This window comes from Schistosoma haematobium, chromosome 1 (assembly GCF_000699445.3).
Source record: "Schistosoma haematobium chromosome 1, whole genome shotgun sequence".
NCBI lineage: Eukaryota > Metazoa > Platyhelminthes > Trematoda > Strigeidida > Schistosomatidae > Schistosoma > Schistosoma haematobium.
The window spans coordinates 85,663,508-85,683,667 of NC_067196.1; the positions used below are offsets into that span (position 1 = coordinate 85,663,508).

The window sequence follows — 20,160 nt, forward strand, 5'->3', positions numbered from 1 at the left end:
CAGTCATTTAACTTCCGATTGATGTTACATGCTATTTATATCTGTCGACACACCACATAATTATTAGTGATAGAAGAGACCTATCTGTGTATAGCGGGAGATAGAATTAAACACTACTGTTCATAGAGAACTGGATGTTTAATACTTCATTGTAAGTAGTTCTTACTCGTGCTTGACAAGTTTGGTTTTCTGTGATTGAGGATTTCTGATGATTATCTGTGTTCGGTTCATACTTTCCTTAGGTTTCTAGAGATAAACTCAAAATCCATATATACCAACAAAGACTTGTCAAAATTAAGTCATAAATGCCAATAGATTTTAGGGAAATCTCTGTTGATTTCTTATTCTTGTTATTATTTTCATACAATTTCACTTCATTCACTTACCCTTAACTTTATTCTTTCCTTTTGTGTGGAAACATTTTTTGGTACTATATTGTACTAAGCAATTTTCACATCAAAATTAGTTCAATGTTATTTAAAAATAAATAAGTAAAACTATACAATGCAAATTTTGTTAATAGTAATTTGTTTAATATTTCAAATAAAAAGTCTTGATCTTTGGATCTTTAACTTTCTTTAAGAAGACTGTCATGACCGGTATTTTATGTTGTTTGTTCAAAATACGATTGAATTTTAAATCAAATACTCGTTTAAATAATACTCATTGTTGTTTTACTTAAGGTGTATACATCATAAATTGTAGACTACCTCCTCTTTGTTTCTAGTGTAATCATTGAGTAGTATGGTAGCTATATAGATCGTCATCTTATTTTCATTAACTAAATTCCTCTATCATTGACTAGCTGGAATTCATGATCAAATTCAAATATCTGTACTAAACTATACTTCTTTGAGGATAGCTAGTTTACTTGTTTCCTAAGTATGTGATCTTGTAAGCACTATTCAGGTTGAAAACGGATTTTCCCGTATACTTCGCCGATCACATCTACGTATGTTGTTAAGTGTTATATGTTGTAAAAAGTTAATGAGAGTTTTGAGATAGGCAAAGACATATTGTCTAAAAATAATCAGCTTAGTTTCTAATATCTGCCTACAGCTACACCGACTATTCGCCTTCATTATTCGGTTTTTTTCTCTTTGGCTTGATAATGTTTTATCCTTCCTTTACTGACTTACCCTCTGTGTGTGCGGCGTCACCATTTTGTGTGTATTCACCTACTGTCTTACCTAATTTTTTCTTATTTTCAGCCGACAAACTGTAACTAGCACTCCGTGTTGGATTGAAATTCATTTAAATGGACCTCTACAATGGCTTGATCGTGTCCTTAGTCAAATGGGCTCCCCAGATCATCCTTGCACATCTGTCAGTTGAACCGATGAAGCTATCCCTTATTTATTGATTATTGTTATGATAACTGTTAATGTTCAGGATAAATTATCTCTTGTCAATAGTATCTTTTCCGACGTCTTTCGAATACCTCCTAAATAAAAATAAAAACAATTACTGAATACTTATTAATATTATTGTTATTCTTTTCACTGGATTTCAGGCTGCCGACGACACTTCTAACTTTAATCCAAGTTCAATTTGTCCTCAATTACAGTTGTATGTTGTCACTTGATTATTATGTCACTATTATTTTAAATGTTTTAATCCTTCTGAATGCAAGTCTATAATGTTAGATTAATGCCAAATATTCATTGATGACAATTTGACATTGATTATGTATTTCTTTACCTCCTTCAACTTAGCCTCCCGATTGTCAACCATTTTCCTTTATTCCGTTTTTAATTTGAAAACGTAAATAAGAAATTCTACGCATTATTATTATTGATGTTTTTCATTTCTGTGTAGTTAATCATTCCATGTTGTTTGTAGACTCTCTCTTCATATTAACATATTACTCTGCTTATTTATTACTGCCTTAATTCCTCTTTGGTTTTTTGTAACACCAGGTACTTTATTTACTTCATTTTATGTCAGTAATGATGTTCAGACAAATAGTTCTTTCCCTTATTGTTACTGTCATTGTCATTTTATTTGTATCATACTTCCTCAGTTGAGAATAATGTCTTGCACAGTAGTCTCGTTTTTAAGAATAACACAATTGTATCCGTTTATCCTATGTCCATTATCGACAACACCATCTTCATCGTTATATTTGTTAGCAGGTGTACATGTTTAAATGGTTGATTGAAAATTGTCTCTTTTACGGGAATTCTTTTGTTTTGTTTCCTCATTAGTGAGCGCCGTAATTTTCCACTGGGTTTTTTGTATGCTACTGAATATCGTCACTATTATTATTATTATTATCATTGTTGTTACTATTAATGTATGCTTATTTTATCTTTAACAACTACCCGGTTAGTGGTGGTCTGTTTCACATGGGTTTCTGTATGATATATATATATATATATATATATGATTTATAACCCACTCATTAATTATTATAAAGTTTTCCTGTTGAGATTCAGCATTTTTAGTTGGGAATCAACTACCATGACGATTCTGTTACTTATTGTTGGGTTTTATCCATTTTTGAGAGAAATGTTGTCGGTCATTGTTCACTGTACTTTTTAAAGAATCTTTACGTGTTCTGGTCATCTTTCTTTTTCATCATTACTGAACTTTCGCCTTTTTTAAATTTATGTCTAATGCGTAGTGAACTGTCAGCGATTTGTTTGCTTGTTTTCATATCCGCTTTTAATCAGTAGGGGCGGCAGTTGATGATAATAATAATGAATATTATCCAGTGTTTGTAATTAATTTAGCCCGATGTTTTGTTAAATATTTTTTGTTCTATTACTTGAAAACTCCTATACATACGTACGACAAGTCATTTTGGCTCATATATAAATATATTAACCTAGTTTCAGTTCCTTTTCAACCTGATAATAAATATAACATTGATAAAGAAATTTAAAATTGTTTATTAGGTTGTACTATACTTTATTTCTAAGAGATATCGAGTAACTTTTGCGTCAGTGTTTTACTCTATTCTCTGTGTGTGTCAATGTATGGTTACCTTTGGTGTTATATTTCATGGCTAATGGTTTTATTCATGCAAATGTTCGTGGTCGAAACTAACTTGTTACTTAGATAGACATCAGTTATTCTCTGATTCAGCATACTTGTATCATTTGATTTTCACTATACAGTAATTTTATGAAATTTTCATTTTAAACTCCAAAATTACTTTTCCATACCATTTGTGTTAGTTGTCTATTAGTCGACAATCTACCAAGTTTAATTTTGTCTAAATAATGATATATATTCAATCGGAACAACAATTGAAACTTCGATAACAGTTATGACATCAGGGGACAGTCTTGGAGTCCAAATTAAAGTAACTAATAGTAATTTTTTCTTATTGTAACTATGCTCCGAATTCAATCACGTTTCAGTGTTTCACAAATCGAGTTACTTATTATCTTACATTATATTCATTACAAGTAAAACTGTTCAAATAATCTCGAGTTATCGCTAATGAAAAACCAGTCTTTTACAATAAGAAAACATATGGTGGATCATTTGATTGTTTAATTGAAAATGATTTTGTATTAAGCCAATGATAGTTTAATAACAGCTGACGTCTGTACCTCATAGGTTACGGCAGTGATTGTCTTCCATCATCTACTGTTTAAAAAGTATTCGAAAAATGTAAGTCAAGAAGATTATTCAATGTACAAGAAAAATTTTGAATTAAGCATTTCCGTCAGTTCTGTTTGAATAAAATAGAAAACTGGATAAACGAACTTAGCACCGTAGAGCAACAGTTTTTTGCCGTTTACCTGATTTATTTATGCTGAAAATTATCATGTGCTCATTAGTAACTAAATTCGACAGGGAATTCTCGGAGTTCTAGTGAGAGTCTGCGACCATTGAAGTTGAACCGTGTCGGGTGGGAGGTCTGGAGGTTTAGTGTTAGCGTGAGACCATAGTTAGTTCGTTGGATTCCTGGTTGAAGGTATGTGGATACGTAGTGCTGAGGAGTTCCATACTAGTGCGAAACGTTCGTCCAGTGCTTCCAGGTTCCCACTGGTCGTTTAACATTGATTGATTTATGATTTCAGTGAAATCCAACAATCTCCGCAACGATTTATTTAATTTGATGACATTTATTTTCATCATCAATGCCTACTGTCCATTTTTCGTATGTTATGTATATACCGTTCTCCAGGTTTTATCTTTTCATCCTTCGTAAAGTTGAACTGTACCGCTAGATAACCTAGAGATGTCTGTCCACTTGACCAAACACAATACATCAAAGACTATTGAATATTTTGTCGTATCACGATATTCTTTCATATATATCGTTACAAAGTATTCTAACATTACAAATTTTATTAATCTTTGATGAAAACCCCAACTCCATATTATATTTGGACTTTGATCTCAAAGTGATTTACACGTCTATTATTGGCTCGATGGTATAGTTCAGCTTCATCAGAAAGCTAGAAAAATAATAATCAGTTATAATTTGCACTTGTTTAATCTAAATTGTCCTTGTTACTCAACGGTAAGTATTGTCACTTATACACGTACGTGTGTGTGCCTGTGTACCTATACCGTGAAAGGTCATGGCTGTTATAATAACATGAATACATCGTCAGTCGTATTTGTTCTTCCCTTTCTATTAGGCTTATTTTAATTTAATTATTCATGTCCCTCCCACTATGTATGTGTGTAAATGTTTACCTTGACCTAGAATTTATCCGATCGTCTAGAGTTTTTATTTGTTATGTGTGATTAATCTAAATTATAAATGATGTCATATTCAATTTATTATGTATGTCTGTTGCTTGTCTATTCTCTTATTCATTCCTGTTTAGATGGAGACGAATGAATGCTTTTTGTAATTTTGTTTTGAGGTCGTTTTTATTACATGTAGTGGATAGTTGATAAATACATGAACGATGAGGTCAAAGTTAATATATATCTCTGTATACCAAATATAAGAAATTTTCTCACACATCTTTCAGTTGGATACTAAATTATCTAGATTTTATCTTGTGTTAAACCATGGAAATACAAAATGATTAGTATGTAAATGAAAAGTTGGTCTAGTTTTGCAACAGATTCACAACTGTATCGTTTAATTCAAAAGATCCTTGCTTTTCGTTGTTAAAAACTATCAATGAATAGTGTTAAGTAGTACATTCTTAAAACAGTATTTTTTTTCCAAAATGTAATGATCCAATATCAAATTATCAATATAGGGTTGGGCAGATTACGGATCGATCGAAGTTAGAATGTCACTGAAAATATGAAAGCACTAGACATCAGTTTTGTCTTAATGTGAAACTTGTTAGCAGTGTGTGTCTATGGTTCTGCTATCGGGAATCAGGAGAATTTGGTTTTGCTTTGTGATCTCAGTGAAATTCGTCAAATCTATATAACTTTACACAGCTATCATGTGCTCACTAGTGATCAACTTCGAGAGGAAATTCCCTGTGTTTTAATGAGAAGTCGTGACGAGTGGAGCTAAACTGTGTCGGGTGTGAGGCAGTTACCTGCTTAAGGTAATAAAAGATGGTAACACGATATTGTGGTTTGGTTGAGGTTATACATTAATAACGCTGGATGCCAACTCAATGATCTAGAGGCTAAGTGTTCGAGTGAGACCTATGTTTATTTATTGGATTCCTGATTGATGTTATGTGGACGCGTTGTGTTGACGAGTCCTATACCAGGACAAAACTATCGTCTAGTGCTTCCAGGTTTTCAATATTGGTCTAACATTGATCACCTCGTGATTTCAATACGGTATTAAATCATCTAGAATATGCTGCCACCTTGACATGATGGTCAGACTTGCCTCTCGTAATGAACCAATCGTTCCTCAAGGTTCTATCATGCCAGATAGTTCAGCTGAACTGATATAAGACTAAAAGCAGCAAACCCAAGTCCGAGGGCGAAAGTCGTACTTCTAAATGCACAGATGTGTGATGGCAGTAAGGTGTTTCCTTCACAGAACTAGCATAGCAGCGATGCCACCTTCCCATGTGGAAGGGTGGGGTTAGAAACGGTCGACCCTAAAAATATACACCTCGCTTTATCTCACGGATTTCCGTCTCCAGCGGTAAGGCTCAACAAGTACGGAGGTAACGCGAACATTACTCACAAAAAGGTCGTGTGTGACCGGCCTCAAGCAGTTATCCCTTGTGCACTGTGGTTATTAAGACTAACTCTAAACAAATTTTCTTTTTCAGGTACCCTTAGAAGAACCCTTCCACAATGTGAGCAACCGGGAAGTGATAACCGCCATCATACCTCTAGCAGCACTCAAGACCACTGTATTCATAATAAATCTCCCTCTTCAATTCCTATTATTCCTCCTTCGTCGACTTTCAACCCTAGACTTCCTCCTCTAGTGCCACTATGGCCAACGATTCTAGTCCGCAAAACACTGTCTCAGGTCTACTGAAACCTCGCTCCAAACTACACATTGAAGCCTTTAACGTACACATCCTATCTCAAATCGGCCAGCAGGTCTCTTTGGCTAAAACCCTAGAATCTCGTACCATTCATGAATATTGTGTCTCCGAAACACGCACAAAGGATCCTAGTGTGGTCATTCACTTGACCTCACCTCGCCAAAACGAAGAACCGATGAGATACACCCTCTTTCTATCTGGCGACCCGATGCCTAGTTCTCGTGGACTGGCGGGTGTAGGTATAGCACGAAGTACAAGGGCCGAACAAGCACTATTAGAATGGTTCCCTGTTAACAGTCGCCTATGTGTTCTTCGTCTAAATGGCTCTTCAAGAACTCAGAAGGGTAGGAACACACGTCGTTGCCTTCTCGTCGTTTCTGCCTACGCTCCCATTGACTGCAGCCAATGAAAGATGAATGTTACAGAAAGCTTTCTGAACCTCTTCAAAAACTAAACACTCAGACATAGTACTAGTCACGGGTGACATTGATGCCCAAGTAGGTAGCTTAAACCAAACAGAAAGACATTTAGGTGGGTATTTGAGTATTCCGGCCCAGCCAACAGATAATGGTGATCATCTGTTGCAACTATGCTTAGACGATCGTTTATTTTTAACAAGCACTAATTTTAGACATAAGGAGAGACATCGTCTAACATGGCGACCCCCTATTGGTGATTTGAACCAAAGGGTTACGAAGAACCAATAAATTTCTACTAAGTCTATTGCACTGATAGATTCTCATAAACTCATCCCATCAGGCTCTGAACACGACGAAGAGCGAAAACCAATCAGATCTACGTTAACCAAAAGTCTAAGGAGTGACTGTTATAAGTGGTGGGCAGCGAAAGCAAAATAAATGGAAAAGGCAGGGGCCGTAGGTGACACAAGACAGCTTTTCAGATTAATAAAAGAAACCGGAATTAAGAAGTCAAGTGTGAGACAATCTCGGTAAACGATGGCACTTATCTACTCTCAGTACAGACGTTTAGAAGGATGGGCGAGTCACGTTAAGATGTTCAGCTGGCTGTCCACTACCTCCATTTCTGTTTAACTACATCACAGACATACTGCTGGAAATAACGCTCTCGTCAACTGAATTCTCAGGCATTGATCTCCTTCCAGAAGGTCCACTTATCGACTTAGAATGCACAGATGACATAGTCCTGATTGATAAAGACGCTGACAAAATGCAGTCTTTTGGTGGCACTAAGCAGCAATGCCAGAATGTTTAGAATGCGCTTCTCTCCCTCTAAATGCAAGTTGTTGCTTCAGGACTGGTCTGCGTCAATACTTGAACTAAAAATAGGAAGTGAAGTAGTCGAACGCGTCGACAACTTCACTTATCTTGGAAGTCTGATCAGCCCTAATGGGTTGGTGTTTGACGAAATCTCAGCACGGATTCGAAAAGCTCGATTGGCTTTTGCCAACTTGCGTCACCTATGGCGAAGGCGAGATATCTGACTATCAATAAAAGGACAAGTATACTGTGCGGCAGTCCGTTCTGTTTTAATTTACGGCAACGAAACATGGCCATTAGGAGTAGAAGATACTCGTAAGCTACTAGTATTTGACCACAGATGCCTTGGAAATATTGCTGGCATCTACTGGGATCACCGGGTAAGTAATAGTGAGGTTAGACGTAGGGTATTAGGTAATGATGGTAAATCAGTTGATGAGGTTGTGAATCTTCATCGACTGAGATGGTTGGGTCACGTGTCACGTATACCTGAACACCGAGTATCACGACGTGCAATGCTAACCGGTATTGGTGATGATTGGAAGAAAATTAGGGTTGGCGAAACTAAAACATTGTGTCAGTGCTTGAAGTCACTATTTTGTGGTCTGAGCCATGTTGGTAGATGCAGACTACTTGGTTGTGGTCCGCGTGACTATCGTAACCCATGGTTGGAGACTCTGTGTGACATGACTTAGAATCGATCATAATGGCGTCGGTGTATGCACTCTTTATCTTCTCGTAAACGATTAGATTAAAATTACTTTATACTTTTCTTTCTACGAACTAATTCTTTCTTCCTGTACTGTATCCTTATATGCAATCTTTCTTTTATATACTACCACCACTGAAGTAACTAGTTCTATGAATTTGGTGTTGATCTTGTTGTGCTAATGCTGTATGGCAACTTGGACTGATGGATATATGTGACTGGTCCTACGTTATAGATGACTGATTGTTTACTGAATCCTACTTTTATTATTATTATTATTATTATTATTATTATTATTATTATTATTAGAAGCTTTATTCAACATTATATTTTTGGTACAACATAGAATTCTCAGCATAAAGTATTTCAACAAGTTTCCTTTTCTTATACCTTGATCGATTGTGACGATAAATTTTGAATGATGACCAGTTAGATGTTAGGAGTTCGGTAATCCACATTTGATTAATGTTCATTCGTTTCAATGCATATTGCCGGCCACCATGATGTCGCTGATTGTACCTTTTTGTATCCCATATAGTGAAAGGTTGTAAGCTTTTCATAAACGCGCCTGAACAGATTGTGTGCACAATAGACATAATGATGTGCTAAAACAAACAACAAAACAGATAACTTGATGAAATATCTAGATCGGAGGAACAGGTAGCCCAGATATTCAAGCAGGCCGCCTTCAAGTTTACATATAACCAAAATAAGTTCTTTGAAATGGTGGATTAGTGGTAACTACCAGGATGTCCGAAATCAGAATTTAAATTTTGTTTGTAAAGCCCATCTATAACCTCTCTTAGTAATCCATTCTTTTAGGAGTGGCCTAAAATCACTTCACTCAGCTCCTCTTGGTTTGTATCATCTAATTGAGTTAGCCATAGTTATTTCTAGATTGAATGTATTGCTCTGATGATCCATCAGTTCACTCTCGATGTTTAATAAGAAGGACTTTAAAGTTCCTTATATTCATTTCTTGAATTATCTACTACTATATATCGTTCAGAATCAGACTAGATTGATAAGCAATTTCAAACTGAACTGTATTTTTTGCAACAAATTATCGTATGTGTTAGCAAATATGTGGAAGTCGTGTATAGAAATGCTAATCTATTCTAGCACTCCTAAGGCTCAATAACAGTGAGCAGATTTAATTAATCAATTACATTGAGCAAAGAAAGTATGAATGAAAACTAGTTGATTTGCATAACTTTTATCACATAAGGCAAAAATTTGAATTTTTACTTTTACACTGTTTGATAGTTAAATGAAATTTTCGATCCGGTTTTTTTGCGTTCTGAGCACTACTGTTTGAATTTTACGAAAATACTTGGACATTTTAAATTTATTTCTATGTGTTGTTTGAATCTTCTAACTCTGATTCAGAAAAATCCTTATGACTTACTGACAATGTTAAGGCAGCCTGCTCATTATCCTTATATCCTATGAAAGACTGATCAGTTGTAATCCTTAACATCAACAGGAATATTCAATAAACAACCTTTACAGATGAATTAAGATTTATCCCTGTTCCACGGGCCATCAGCTATCATTACTAAATAGTCCAGTCGATAACGTATTAGGTGTTTGAAGCGAAAGGTACTGGGTTCGAGTCTCAATGTGATCATCAACACTAATGAAGTAGATATATCCAGCTGACGAGGTCTAAATAGGGTGAGTTACGCCTCCTGAGTATAACTACTACCTATCATCCAATTCTGCTTATAAATTCAATATTTTTTTCCTTTATTTGCTTCTTCTTATAGGATAGTTACACCCTGACATTAAAACTCCCTAAATATATCTGAATAAAATCGATTTCAAAACTATTTTTATGGATAAATAGGCTTTTATTTGTCAATATTATTATTATTATTATTATCTATCTATCTATCTATCTATAAGTCAGAAGCCAATCAAAAACACAATCCAAAATAACTTTGCTAAATATACACATTAGTATGTTACTTCTCTCTTTTCTCATTTCTTTCATTTCATAGATGAACAAAACATAAAAAATTAGTTTGCCTTTTTTTCTTTTTACTACTTATTTCTTTACTTATCATTAATACTACAATCTATTTTCATAAAATGGTTGATAAACGAATGAAACATTGAAACATAGAAAATGTGAAATCCATGTTAAGATGATAAAAATGAAGAAGACTATCTAAATAAATAATCATAATGGTGTTTATTATACACTAAACTATTTTGGTTCTTTCTTTCTCTCTCTGTATATATATATATATATATATATATATATATATATATAACCCGTATGCATCATTTATCATTCTGTTGTATGATTGAATTCAATGATCAATTGAATAGTTCTAATAGAATGATGAAAATAACATACATATATGCATAGTTCACTTTAAGTGGATAAAAAGTACAGGGTGCATTAAACCTGTGTACCATTATTTCCTAATCCATTCATCATACAACAAGTATGCTATCATTTCTTGTTATTATTATTATTATTAATTCACTATTTATTCTACTTTGTACATGCAAGGTAACAAAATAAAAGGTTTTGTTAACTATTGAACTGTCTACATGAGAATAGAATTTCATTTTAGTGGTTAATTCAATTCAACATACTTGTAAATCATCAGCATAGATGATCTATGTCGAATGATTGGAAGCCTACTCATGTTAGACGGGAATGATGTGACGAACCAGCTAACATCAAAGTCACACCTCGCGGTCAACACCCTACATAGATTATCCCATTGACGTATTAAGGTACTATAGATGTTTTGAAGACTGTACAACACAAAGGGCGTTATTACAGAAATATATTATCACAGATTGAAATCATGAGTCAGTTGAAGCTAGACCACCATTGAAAACCTGGAAGCACTGGACGGCCGTTTCGTCCTAGTATGGGACTCCTCAGCAATTGACTAATGATTTCAATCTGTGAAAATTTCTAAAAATCTCCACAAACCCCTTCTGATAATAATCATCTGCTCACTAGTGACTGACTTCAAGAGATACTCCTGGAGTTCTAGTGGGAAGCCGTTACCAGTGGAGTGCAACCAGGTCTGTTGTGAGATATCAACTCACTGAAGACAATGGTATTTGGTGGCGCAACTTCGTGGATTGGTTGAAGTTAGGCATTAACACCGTTGGATGCCGGCTCAGTGGTCTACTGGTTAAGTGCTCGCGCGCGAAGCCAGTAGGTCCTGGGTTCGAGCCCCGGGTGGTGCGGGATAGTGGATGCGCACTGCTGAGGAGTCCCATACTAGGACGGAACGCCGTCCAGTGCTTCCAGGTTCTCAATGGTGGTCTAGCTTCAACTGACTCATGATTTCAACCTGTGAAATTTCTAAAACTCTCCACAAACCTCTTCAGAAATATATTAGTCAAAGTAGATACAAACGAAGGTAAGATCATCGCCGTATGGGCCAGTTCATGGCGTACAATCAGTTGGTTGTCCTTGACTTTGACGAGTATCGATGATTTGTTCGATATTCAGTGACACAATTGTCGGGTGATTTGGCTAGGGCTCAGTGAAATTTCACTGGCTCTACATACTGTTTGAATTAGCCAAAACACTTTTTTTTTGAAAACTTACTAATGATAAGACATTAAAGAGGAAGGATGTATTTGTAAAATCTCAGCGAATGAATTTGGAGTAAATCCAACGTTTCATCTGGCAATCTGGTTCAAGCATTTTTAAGGAAATGTAATCAAAAATCAAAAGTATCGAATATTCGATAATGTCTTACATCAACTCGGCGCCAAAATACTGTGAAACTATTCGATCAAATTTAGACGAAAGTTCTTATTAATTACTGATGATAATGTGATAATAATTTGGATCGGTTTTTGTAATTTTTTAACTATGATGATCTTTATAAATTGATAATAAACAAAAGAAATACTTCTCATTTGACAAATTTACGAAAATCAAACGACCTCGAGGCGGGGTCCTGTATGCGCACTGCCGAGGAGTCCCATAATAGGACGAAACGGCCGTCCAGGGCTTCCAGGTTTTCCATGGTGGTCTAGCTTCAATTGAATCATGATCTCAACTATTAAAATTACTAAAAACGCCACAAAACCCCTTCTGACACTAATCAAGATATACTCATTACTGACTGGCTTCAAGAGATGTTTCCTGGAGTTCTAGTGAGAAGCAGTGACCAGTGGATTTCAACCGAGTCTGTTGTGAGATAGTAACTCACTGAAGATTATGGTGAATATGTCGCTCAATTCTGTGGATTAGTTGAAGTTAGACATTAACAACGTTGGATCCCGGTCAGTTCAGTGGTTTAGTGGTTAAGCTCTCGCGCGCGAAATTGATAGGTCCTGTGTTCGGATCTCTTGAGGTGGGATCGTGGATGCTTTCTGCTGAGGAGTCCCACGATAAGATGAAAAGGCTATCCAATGCTTCGAGGTTTTCCATGGTGGTCTAACTCCAATGGACTCATGATCTCATCTATTGAAATCACTACAATCTCCATAAAAACCCCTTCTGATATAAAATGAGGTAAATTTGGTGAATTTATTGTATATTACTGAAATGTATATAGAAACTGTAAAAGCTAAAGAGCAACTCATAACAATTGTTTTGTTGTGGGTCTTTTTATATAACTATTCATGCGTTCAATCTTCACCGGCTTATCTAATGTTCTTTGCCCGGAAGTCAATTCGTCATAGGATAAATAGACTATTTTATAAAATAATAATGTTCCGTATTCATTACTTCTCTTTTAAGATAAATTATAATAAACAATCTTGATTTCCTAGATTGGAAATATATCTATACATGATAATAATTTAAAGCTGAGGATATCTTCATCAAAGATGGTAGAGAAGATTTGTAGCTCAGGTGGATGATTTTGGTAGAGTTTTGTTCTCTGACCAAACCATCCAGCTCAGAGAACAAAACTCCACCAAAATATCTTCATCAATTTTTTCATATGAATAAAAAGTGCTTTGACATAGTTTCTGGCAAGGAAATAATATTACATCTTTGTATAAAACCAAATACTAATTACTGAATAACAAAATAAATACAAAATACATTTTAATGTAAAAAAGTGTTTTTTCTATTTTATTCACATTCTTTACATTACACTTGTAGTTACCTAGACCTTTCGATATGAGTAGAGAATTATCTTGTAGAGTATAATATTTCACACTTTAAAAAATAATTGTACAATATTTTTTTTTTACAATAAATATGAACTATATCTGGTCATAATACTTACACTCATATAACATTCTCAGACGAGGATGAGGCAGGTGATATGTTATCCATAACCTTGTTTTTTTTATTATTATGATTCTGAAGCTGATATCTTTATACGAAAAAATGTCTTCCGATAGATCAACTAAACTCGAACTAATCACATATTATTGTAAGATCACATGGTATTTAAGAGATGTAGGTGTAGGCGGCCTATTGCGAAGAAATGAGTTATTCATCTATCCACGTTCACCGCCCACTTGTTCTTGTCTGAATGAGTTCAAACATACATAGCATTATATATATATATATATATATATATATATATATATATATATATATATATATATATATGCTTATTAATGTCCGGTTTATCCATGTAGTAAGCTGATCTGTTATTTTAAGGAAATATGCCTTATTGACTGGATCAGATCAGATAGTACGCAACCTTCAAACTATCGAAAATCCTGTGCGGATCGCCTCGGTATTAACTGAATTTACAAGCATTATAAGCAAAGATGGATGGTGGTTAGTAGTGGACAATCAATACAAAAATAAATTAAAACTTCACCCCATTTCACAAGCTAGTAGCTATCTGGACTCAGTAGCTAAATGGATAATATGATGACGTTTGAAGTGAATGGTACTAGGTCCGAATCTTGGAGTGAACATCAACTCTGAGATATTGGTACATCCAGCTGACGAGTCCTAAAAATAGGACGAAATGTACGTCCCAGATTCCCCTGCTACCACCATCCATCTCTACTTATAGTTTAACAATGGAGTACATAACAATAATGGAAATAAAATGTGATTACCCACTAAATGAGAATAACCAGATTCATGATCGAATTCATCTGTGGATATCATTATGATTATGTTATAGATGATATTATTTAATTTCAGTCCTATTTATCGTCACAAGAAAAAGTTTATTGAAATTTCCTTTTGTACACATTGTTTATGTCCGAAATATTTGATCCATGTTACATCTAATAATACTTATGAGTAGTTTATGCTTTTTTTCTTTCATAGGTTTATAGAAATATGGTCAGAAAGCCAAGTAGAACACTTTCTTTTCTTACCTGTTATATATTTACTACCACATATACATTTGAATTCATAAATGCAACTAAAAGGTTACATTTGCAAAATATTGGTTTACTTCTATTTACAATGCAATTGAAAATTCCTCATGAGGAATTCTCTTCTTTCCATTCCTACTACTAAAATTAGATAATTTTCCCAACACCATCTTTAATCTATTCATACAATAACTTATTTATACTCATTTTGAGTATTATGATATCAGTTAGAATGTAATAATAATAGCAGGAAATTATTTATGTAGAAGCGTGAGACCAAATATCAGTAATCTTTCTAGATAATAGTCTCCGGAATACAGTTACTTGATCGAAGTTAGACATGTGATTCATTGGCTACTAACCTAATAACCAGAAAGTGACTTTCACACAACAATCTATTAAAATTAACCAATGGATCATAGTATATTGATTGCTGAGATATAATCCCATACTATGATAAAATAAAAATATCTAAATGGCGGATGGAGGTAGTCAACAGGAAACCCTGGACCCGGGTTTCGTGCTACTTGGCACTCGTCAGCAAGGTGTATCTGTAATCTTGAGGGAACTGGTGCTCCCTGACGGATTCGATCTCGTGTCACCCAGCTTCACAGTCAGAGACGTTACCACTGAGCTATCCGGGCCGCGACCGATCTCCTGTAGGACTGAGATATAATCACAATTGATTGACCACTGGGTGGTGATGGTTGCCAGGGTCTCCTTTTGGCTACCTCTAACCATCATCTTATCTCAGTATAGTGTACACAATGTCGAGTCACCTAGACTAGTGGCTACATTGCAACTTGATCGATAGCATTCGATCTACACTAAGAAGGATTTGACACACATAACATTGATCACCATCCAGTGGTTAATCAATTATGATTACAAATATCTAATCTTCTTTAGTATTTTCAATTGTTTCCCCAGTTAAAATCAATCCATAATTAAACTTAAACATAACACCAATAGAATGAACTAAACATTCAATATTAGAAAATACTTGTTTATTTCTCTCTTTCTTCAAATGAAATATTCACATCAATCATGTAAACAATGAAAGACAGGTGACTAAATATAATTCAAAGGGTTCTGTTTATTTATTTTGTTCATTGTTTTTGTTCTATTCTAATTCAGTGAATTTTAGATAAAAATCTAAATGATATCAATGATATTGAATTTAGTTTTTATAATACAAAGTATCTGCATTTATATATGTAAACTTCACTTGATATCATCATCATCATCACTATCACTAATGCCATCAGTTCTCATTTAATCTATCAAACAAAGTGAATGAATGTATGAATAATTTCTTTATCATTACTTAGTATTGTTTCTCTTTTTGACACATAGTCGGGTAGGGATTCCATTTATTATTTTTTTTGCATAAATTAATAACTGAAAATGTAAGGAATACATTTAAATGAATCAAACGAAGATCAATGTTAATTTACGATGATAAAAAAAACCAATACTTACTTACACCTGTTACTCCTAATGCAGCATAGGATACCGACCAGCATTCTCCAATATACTCTGTCATGAGCCTTCTTTTCTAGTTCTATTCAATTGTTGTTCATTCTTTTCATGTCTATTTCCATTTATCGGCGTAATGTGTTCTTTGGTCTTCCTTTTTTCCTTAAGCCTTAAGGATTCCATTTGGAGGCTTGCCTTGTGACGCAGTTCGATGCTTTCCTCAATGTGTGTCCTGTTCACTTTCAGCTCTGCTTTTTGATTTCTTCCTCCACTGGAATCGGGTTTGTTCTCTCCCACAGTAGGTTGTTTCTGATAGTGCCTGGCCAATGGATCCGAAGTATTTTGCGTAAACAATTGTTAATAAACACCTATATCTTCTGGATGATGGCTTTCGTAGTTCTCCAGGTTTCTGCCCCATACAGTAGAACTGTCTTGACATTTGTATTGAAAATCCTGACCTTGGTGTTGGTTGACAGTTGTTTTGAGTTCCAGATGTTCTTCAGTTGTAGATATGCTGTTCTTGCTTTGCCGATCCGCGCCTTCACATGTGCATCAGATCCACCGTGTTCATCAATGATACTGCCCAGATATGTAAAGGTTTTTACATCTTCCAAATCTTCTTCGTCAATTGTGATTGGATTGGTACATGCTTTGTTGTATCGGACAATCTCGCTTTTCCCTTTGTGTATATTGAGACCTACTACTGCTACTCTGATCGTCTTTTCCTGCATTTGTTGTTACGTGTGCAATAGAAGAGCCAGATCATCTACGAACAAATGTTATATTAACGTATATTATAAATTTTTGAATGTATTATACTGAATAAAGACTACAAGCCTATAATGAATCGAAATCTTTTTCTTAATAAATAAAACATTGATGTCCCGTAACACGGTGTCCAAAATTTAGCCTTATCTGGACTAATCGACATAGAAATGTGCAAAATTACAAATTCATATGTAAAACATGCAATGAACAATCTCATGTTTATATAAGAACATCAATAGTAATCTTTCGAGAAAAACAATGTCACAATTCTCAGATGAATAATAGGAAAAGAGTAATAAGAATAATAATAAATCAAGGAGGAAAAAGTATTATTTCTACATATAAACAAATGACTAAACGAAAAAAAAAACCGTTACTATCATTATGTTTAGCATGAATAAAGGGATACAAATGGAAATGAAGTCTGGTTTAGTAATCAGATCACGCTAAAGCAGTAGATGAATTGCATTGAGATATGAGTGCAAAAGAAGGTTTTTATTTGTGATGGTTTGTATTTTCCTGTTAGTGAATATCAATGTAAACATAAACACTGAAATTCAGGCAAATAAATCTAACGAGTCACAAATAGGATATAATATGAGCATTGCTAGTTACTGCTTGACATGAGTAAATGTGGTAAAAGATTAGATTACACGTGGTAGTCGATATATGCCTAGACATCATTAAGCTATTCTTTAAATATTCAGCAAAAGTGCACATATTCTTTACATTCTATAAACTATAAAGTTGTTCATTGATTTAGACCAAAATGCGATCGGAATTATTCAAGTTCATGTAGTCAGTTCATTAGCTATGACTAATTGATCTAAACAACACTGCAGCTACATTATTAGTTCTGTAGAACATGGATATATAATAATATGTTATCTAAAAATCCTTTGTGAATATAAAACAACTTTGTAGGGTTAATAACTAAATTAACCTATCCAGTCCATGTAAGGATACTCCATCAAATTTTTCATTTAGTTTGAGATTGACTATTTTTTTTATACAGTTAGGTGATGACAGGATTCGTACTCAAATAATCTATAAACTATTAATTACCATGAAAGACATATAATTATCTTCAACCTACTGGATGGTCATACACTTATATCATACAACAATATCTCAGGTAATGAAAGATAGCCTTCAGTAATAAAGATAGTAGGTCAGTGGGTTTGTGTCAATCCTTGCAGCTTGTTTTTCTGCGAAAGTCCAGCTTCTCCTTGAAATTGTTTTATGGTTGGTCTGATACCACTTGTTTGGATAAGGCGTTCCATTTATTGACTACTCGATAAGAAAAACGGAACTCTGCTCTGAATATATTATATCGCGGTTTTTGAACCTTCTTGTTATGGCCTTGAAGAGGATTGGTTCCGAAGGGAGCTAAAAGATAAGATATTTTAACACCTGAATCGTTTGTGAAGATAGGGAATGCTAATATTAGACCAACTGGCGTTGTACGATACGATAAGAGGAAAACGTTCAGGCATTTCAAGCGCTCATTGTAAAAGAGTTTGGAAAGAGCATTCACTAACTTTGTTCCCACAAGCTAAACACGCTCGTGTTAATATCCTTAATAACACATGAACCGAATACTTGGATATAGTACTCTATTCGGATTAAAATTTAAATGACTGTGTTTACGAGTGTTGATTACGAAGATATATATGCAGACAAATGTAATTTTGATAGCTCTATAGTTTTGATATATGAAATACTTGCAGAATGGTTTCAACAGAAAAGTTGGTACACTGGAGCAATCAGACATCGGTCAAACAACACTCGTATACTGTTGGTCAAGGGATTGCTTCTCTTTTTGAAGCGACGAGACATATACCACTGGTTGGACAAGTGGCCAAAATTTCTAAAGAACAAATATGTGCATTTGTATGAGTCAATGTAGAGAAATCGTTTGATTCGGTATAGTTAGTAACAGTATAAAATGATCTGAGTTATTCAAATAATATATCAGAAAATGGCCGAACAACTGTACATAGGTACGCTATTTATTTTAGAATTTGGCTTACTTGATCAGTTTTGTGCTTGTTTTATCATGAAAACTGTTGAAGCACTAAGGTTACTCCTAACCTGATGGTTGAACTATGGAAAATCTACATAAATTCAATGGATACTTTATGTACAGAAGTAATAAATGCAATATTGTAGATAATTCTAATAGAATTTTTACTTAGAAACGTAATAATAACGAATCTAGTACTTATAAGTTATATAATGATATTTTCAATAGTTGAGATCATGAATCAATTGAAGCTAGACCACCATGGAAAACTGGAAGCACTGGACGACCATTTCGTTCTACTGTAGGACTCCTCAGCAATGCTCATCCACAATCCCTCCTCGCGAGGTTCGAACAGTGGCATATGTGTTGCTCAATTTCATGGAGTATTTGAAGTTAGACAGTAACAACGTTGGATACCAGCCAGCTCAGTGATCTAGTGGTTAAGCGCTCGTGCGCGGAACTGATAGGTCCTGTGTTCGAATCTCTTGAGGCGAGATCGTGGGTGCGCACTGCTGAGAAGTCCCATACTAGGAAGAAACGGCTGTTCAATGCTTCTAGGTTTTCAATGGTGGTCTTGCTAAGATCAACTCATGAATTTAATTAATAAAAATAGAATATACAGATACAATAGATGGAAATAACTGAGGTATAAGGTAGTTGCTTAAAATTATTAGACCACACTGAAGTTAATTAATCAATTACATCAAATATTATTCGTATTTAAATAGACCACTCAATAAGATATTTTCGAAAAAAATGATGCCTCTATTCAACTATGTTAGCGGTATCTTTATTTAAATGCTATTGAGATAATAATAGCTATAAATCTTAATAGTTGAGATCATGAGTCAATTGCAGCTAGACCACCATGAAAAACCTGGAAGAATTGGATGAGAGTTTCGTCCTACTGTGCGTCTCCTCAGTAGTGCGCATCCACCATTCCGCCTCGCGGGTTTCGGACACAGGACCTCTAGACCACTGAGATGGCCGGCATCTAACGGTGTTAATGACTAACTTCAACTAATCCAGAAAATTGAGCGATACATCCACCATTGTCATCAATGAGTTACTATCTCACAACAGACCTAGTTGAAGTCCACTGGTTACTGCTATAATTTTCAAGAAGAAGGAAGTTTGTTTCTGATGTTGAAATGGTTAAATTTTGTTCTACAATGGTTTTAAATAAAACTTCAGTCAAATCAAGATGAATCATTATTGAGGCGCTACTTTAATTCATCTTTTTCT

The 20,160-nt window shown here is 34.7% G+C and overlaps 1 protein-coding gene across 2 annotated transcripts in view; it reads left to right on the forward strand.

Moving 5' to 3' along the window:
• Nucleotides 1–16,968, forward strand: part of SMAD2_1 (Mothers against decapentaplegic 2) — a 37,507-nt gene extending 20,539 nt beyond the window's left edge. Inside the window, exons 6-7 of one of the 2 annotated variants that reach the window (XM_051208517.1) lie at nucleotides 1,212–3,624; nucleotides 16,290–16,968. Coding sequence is in view for 1 of the 2 variants with exons in the window: in XM_051208516.1 (XP_051075384.1) it covers nucleotides 1,212–1,335 (124 nt within the window). In the remaining variant the exon portion in view is untranslated. Of the gene's footprint in view, nucleotides 1–1,211; nucleotides 10,026–16,289 lie in introns of both variants that reach the window. The other variant, XM_051208516.1, reaches the window with a different exon arrangement.
• Nucleotides 16,969–20,160: the final 3,192 nt, after the last annotated feature.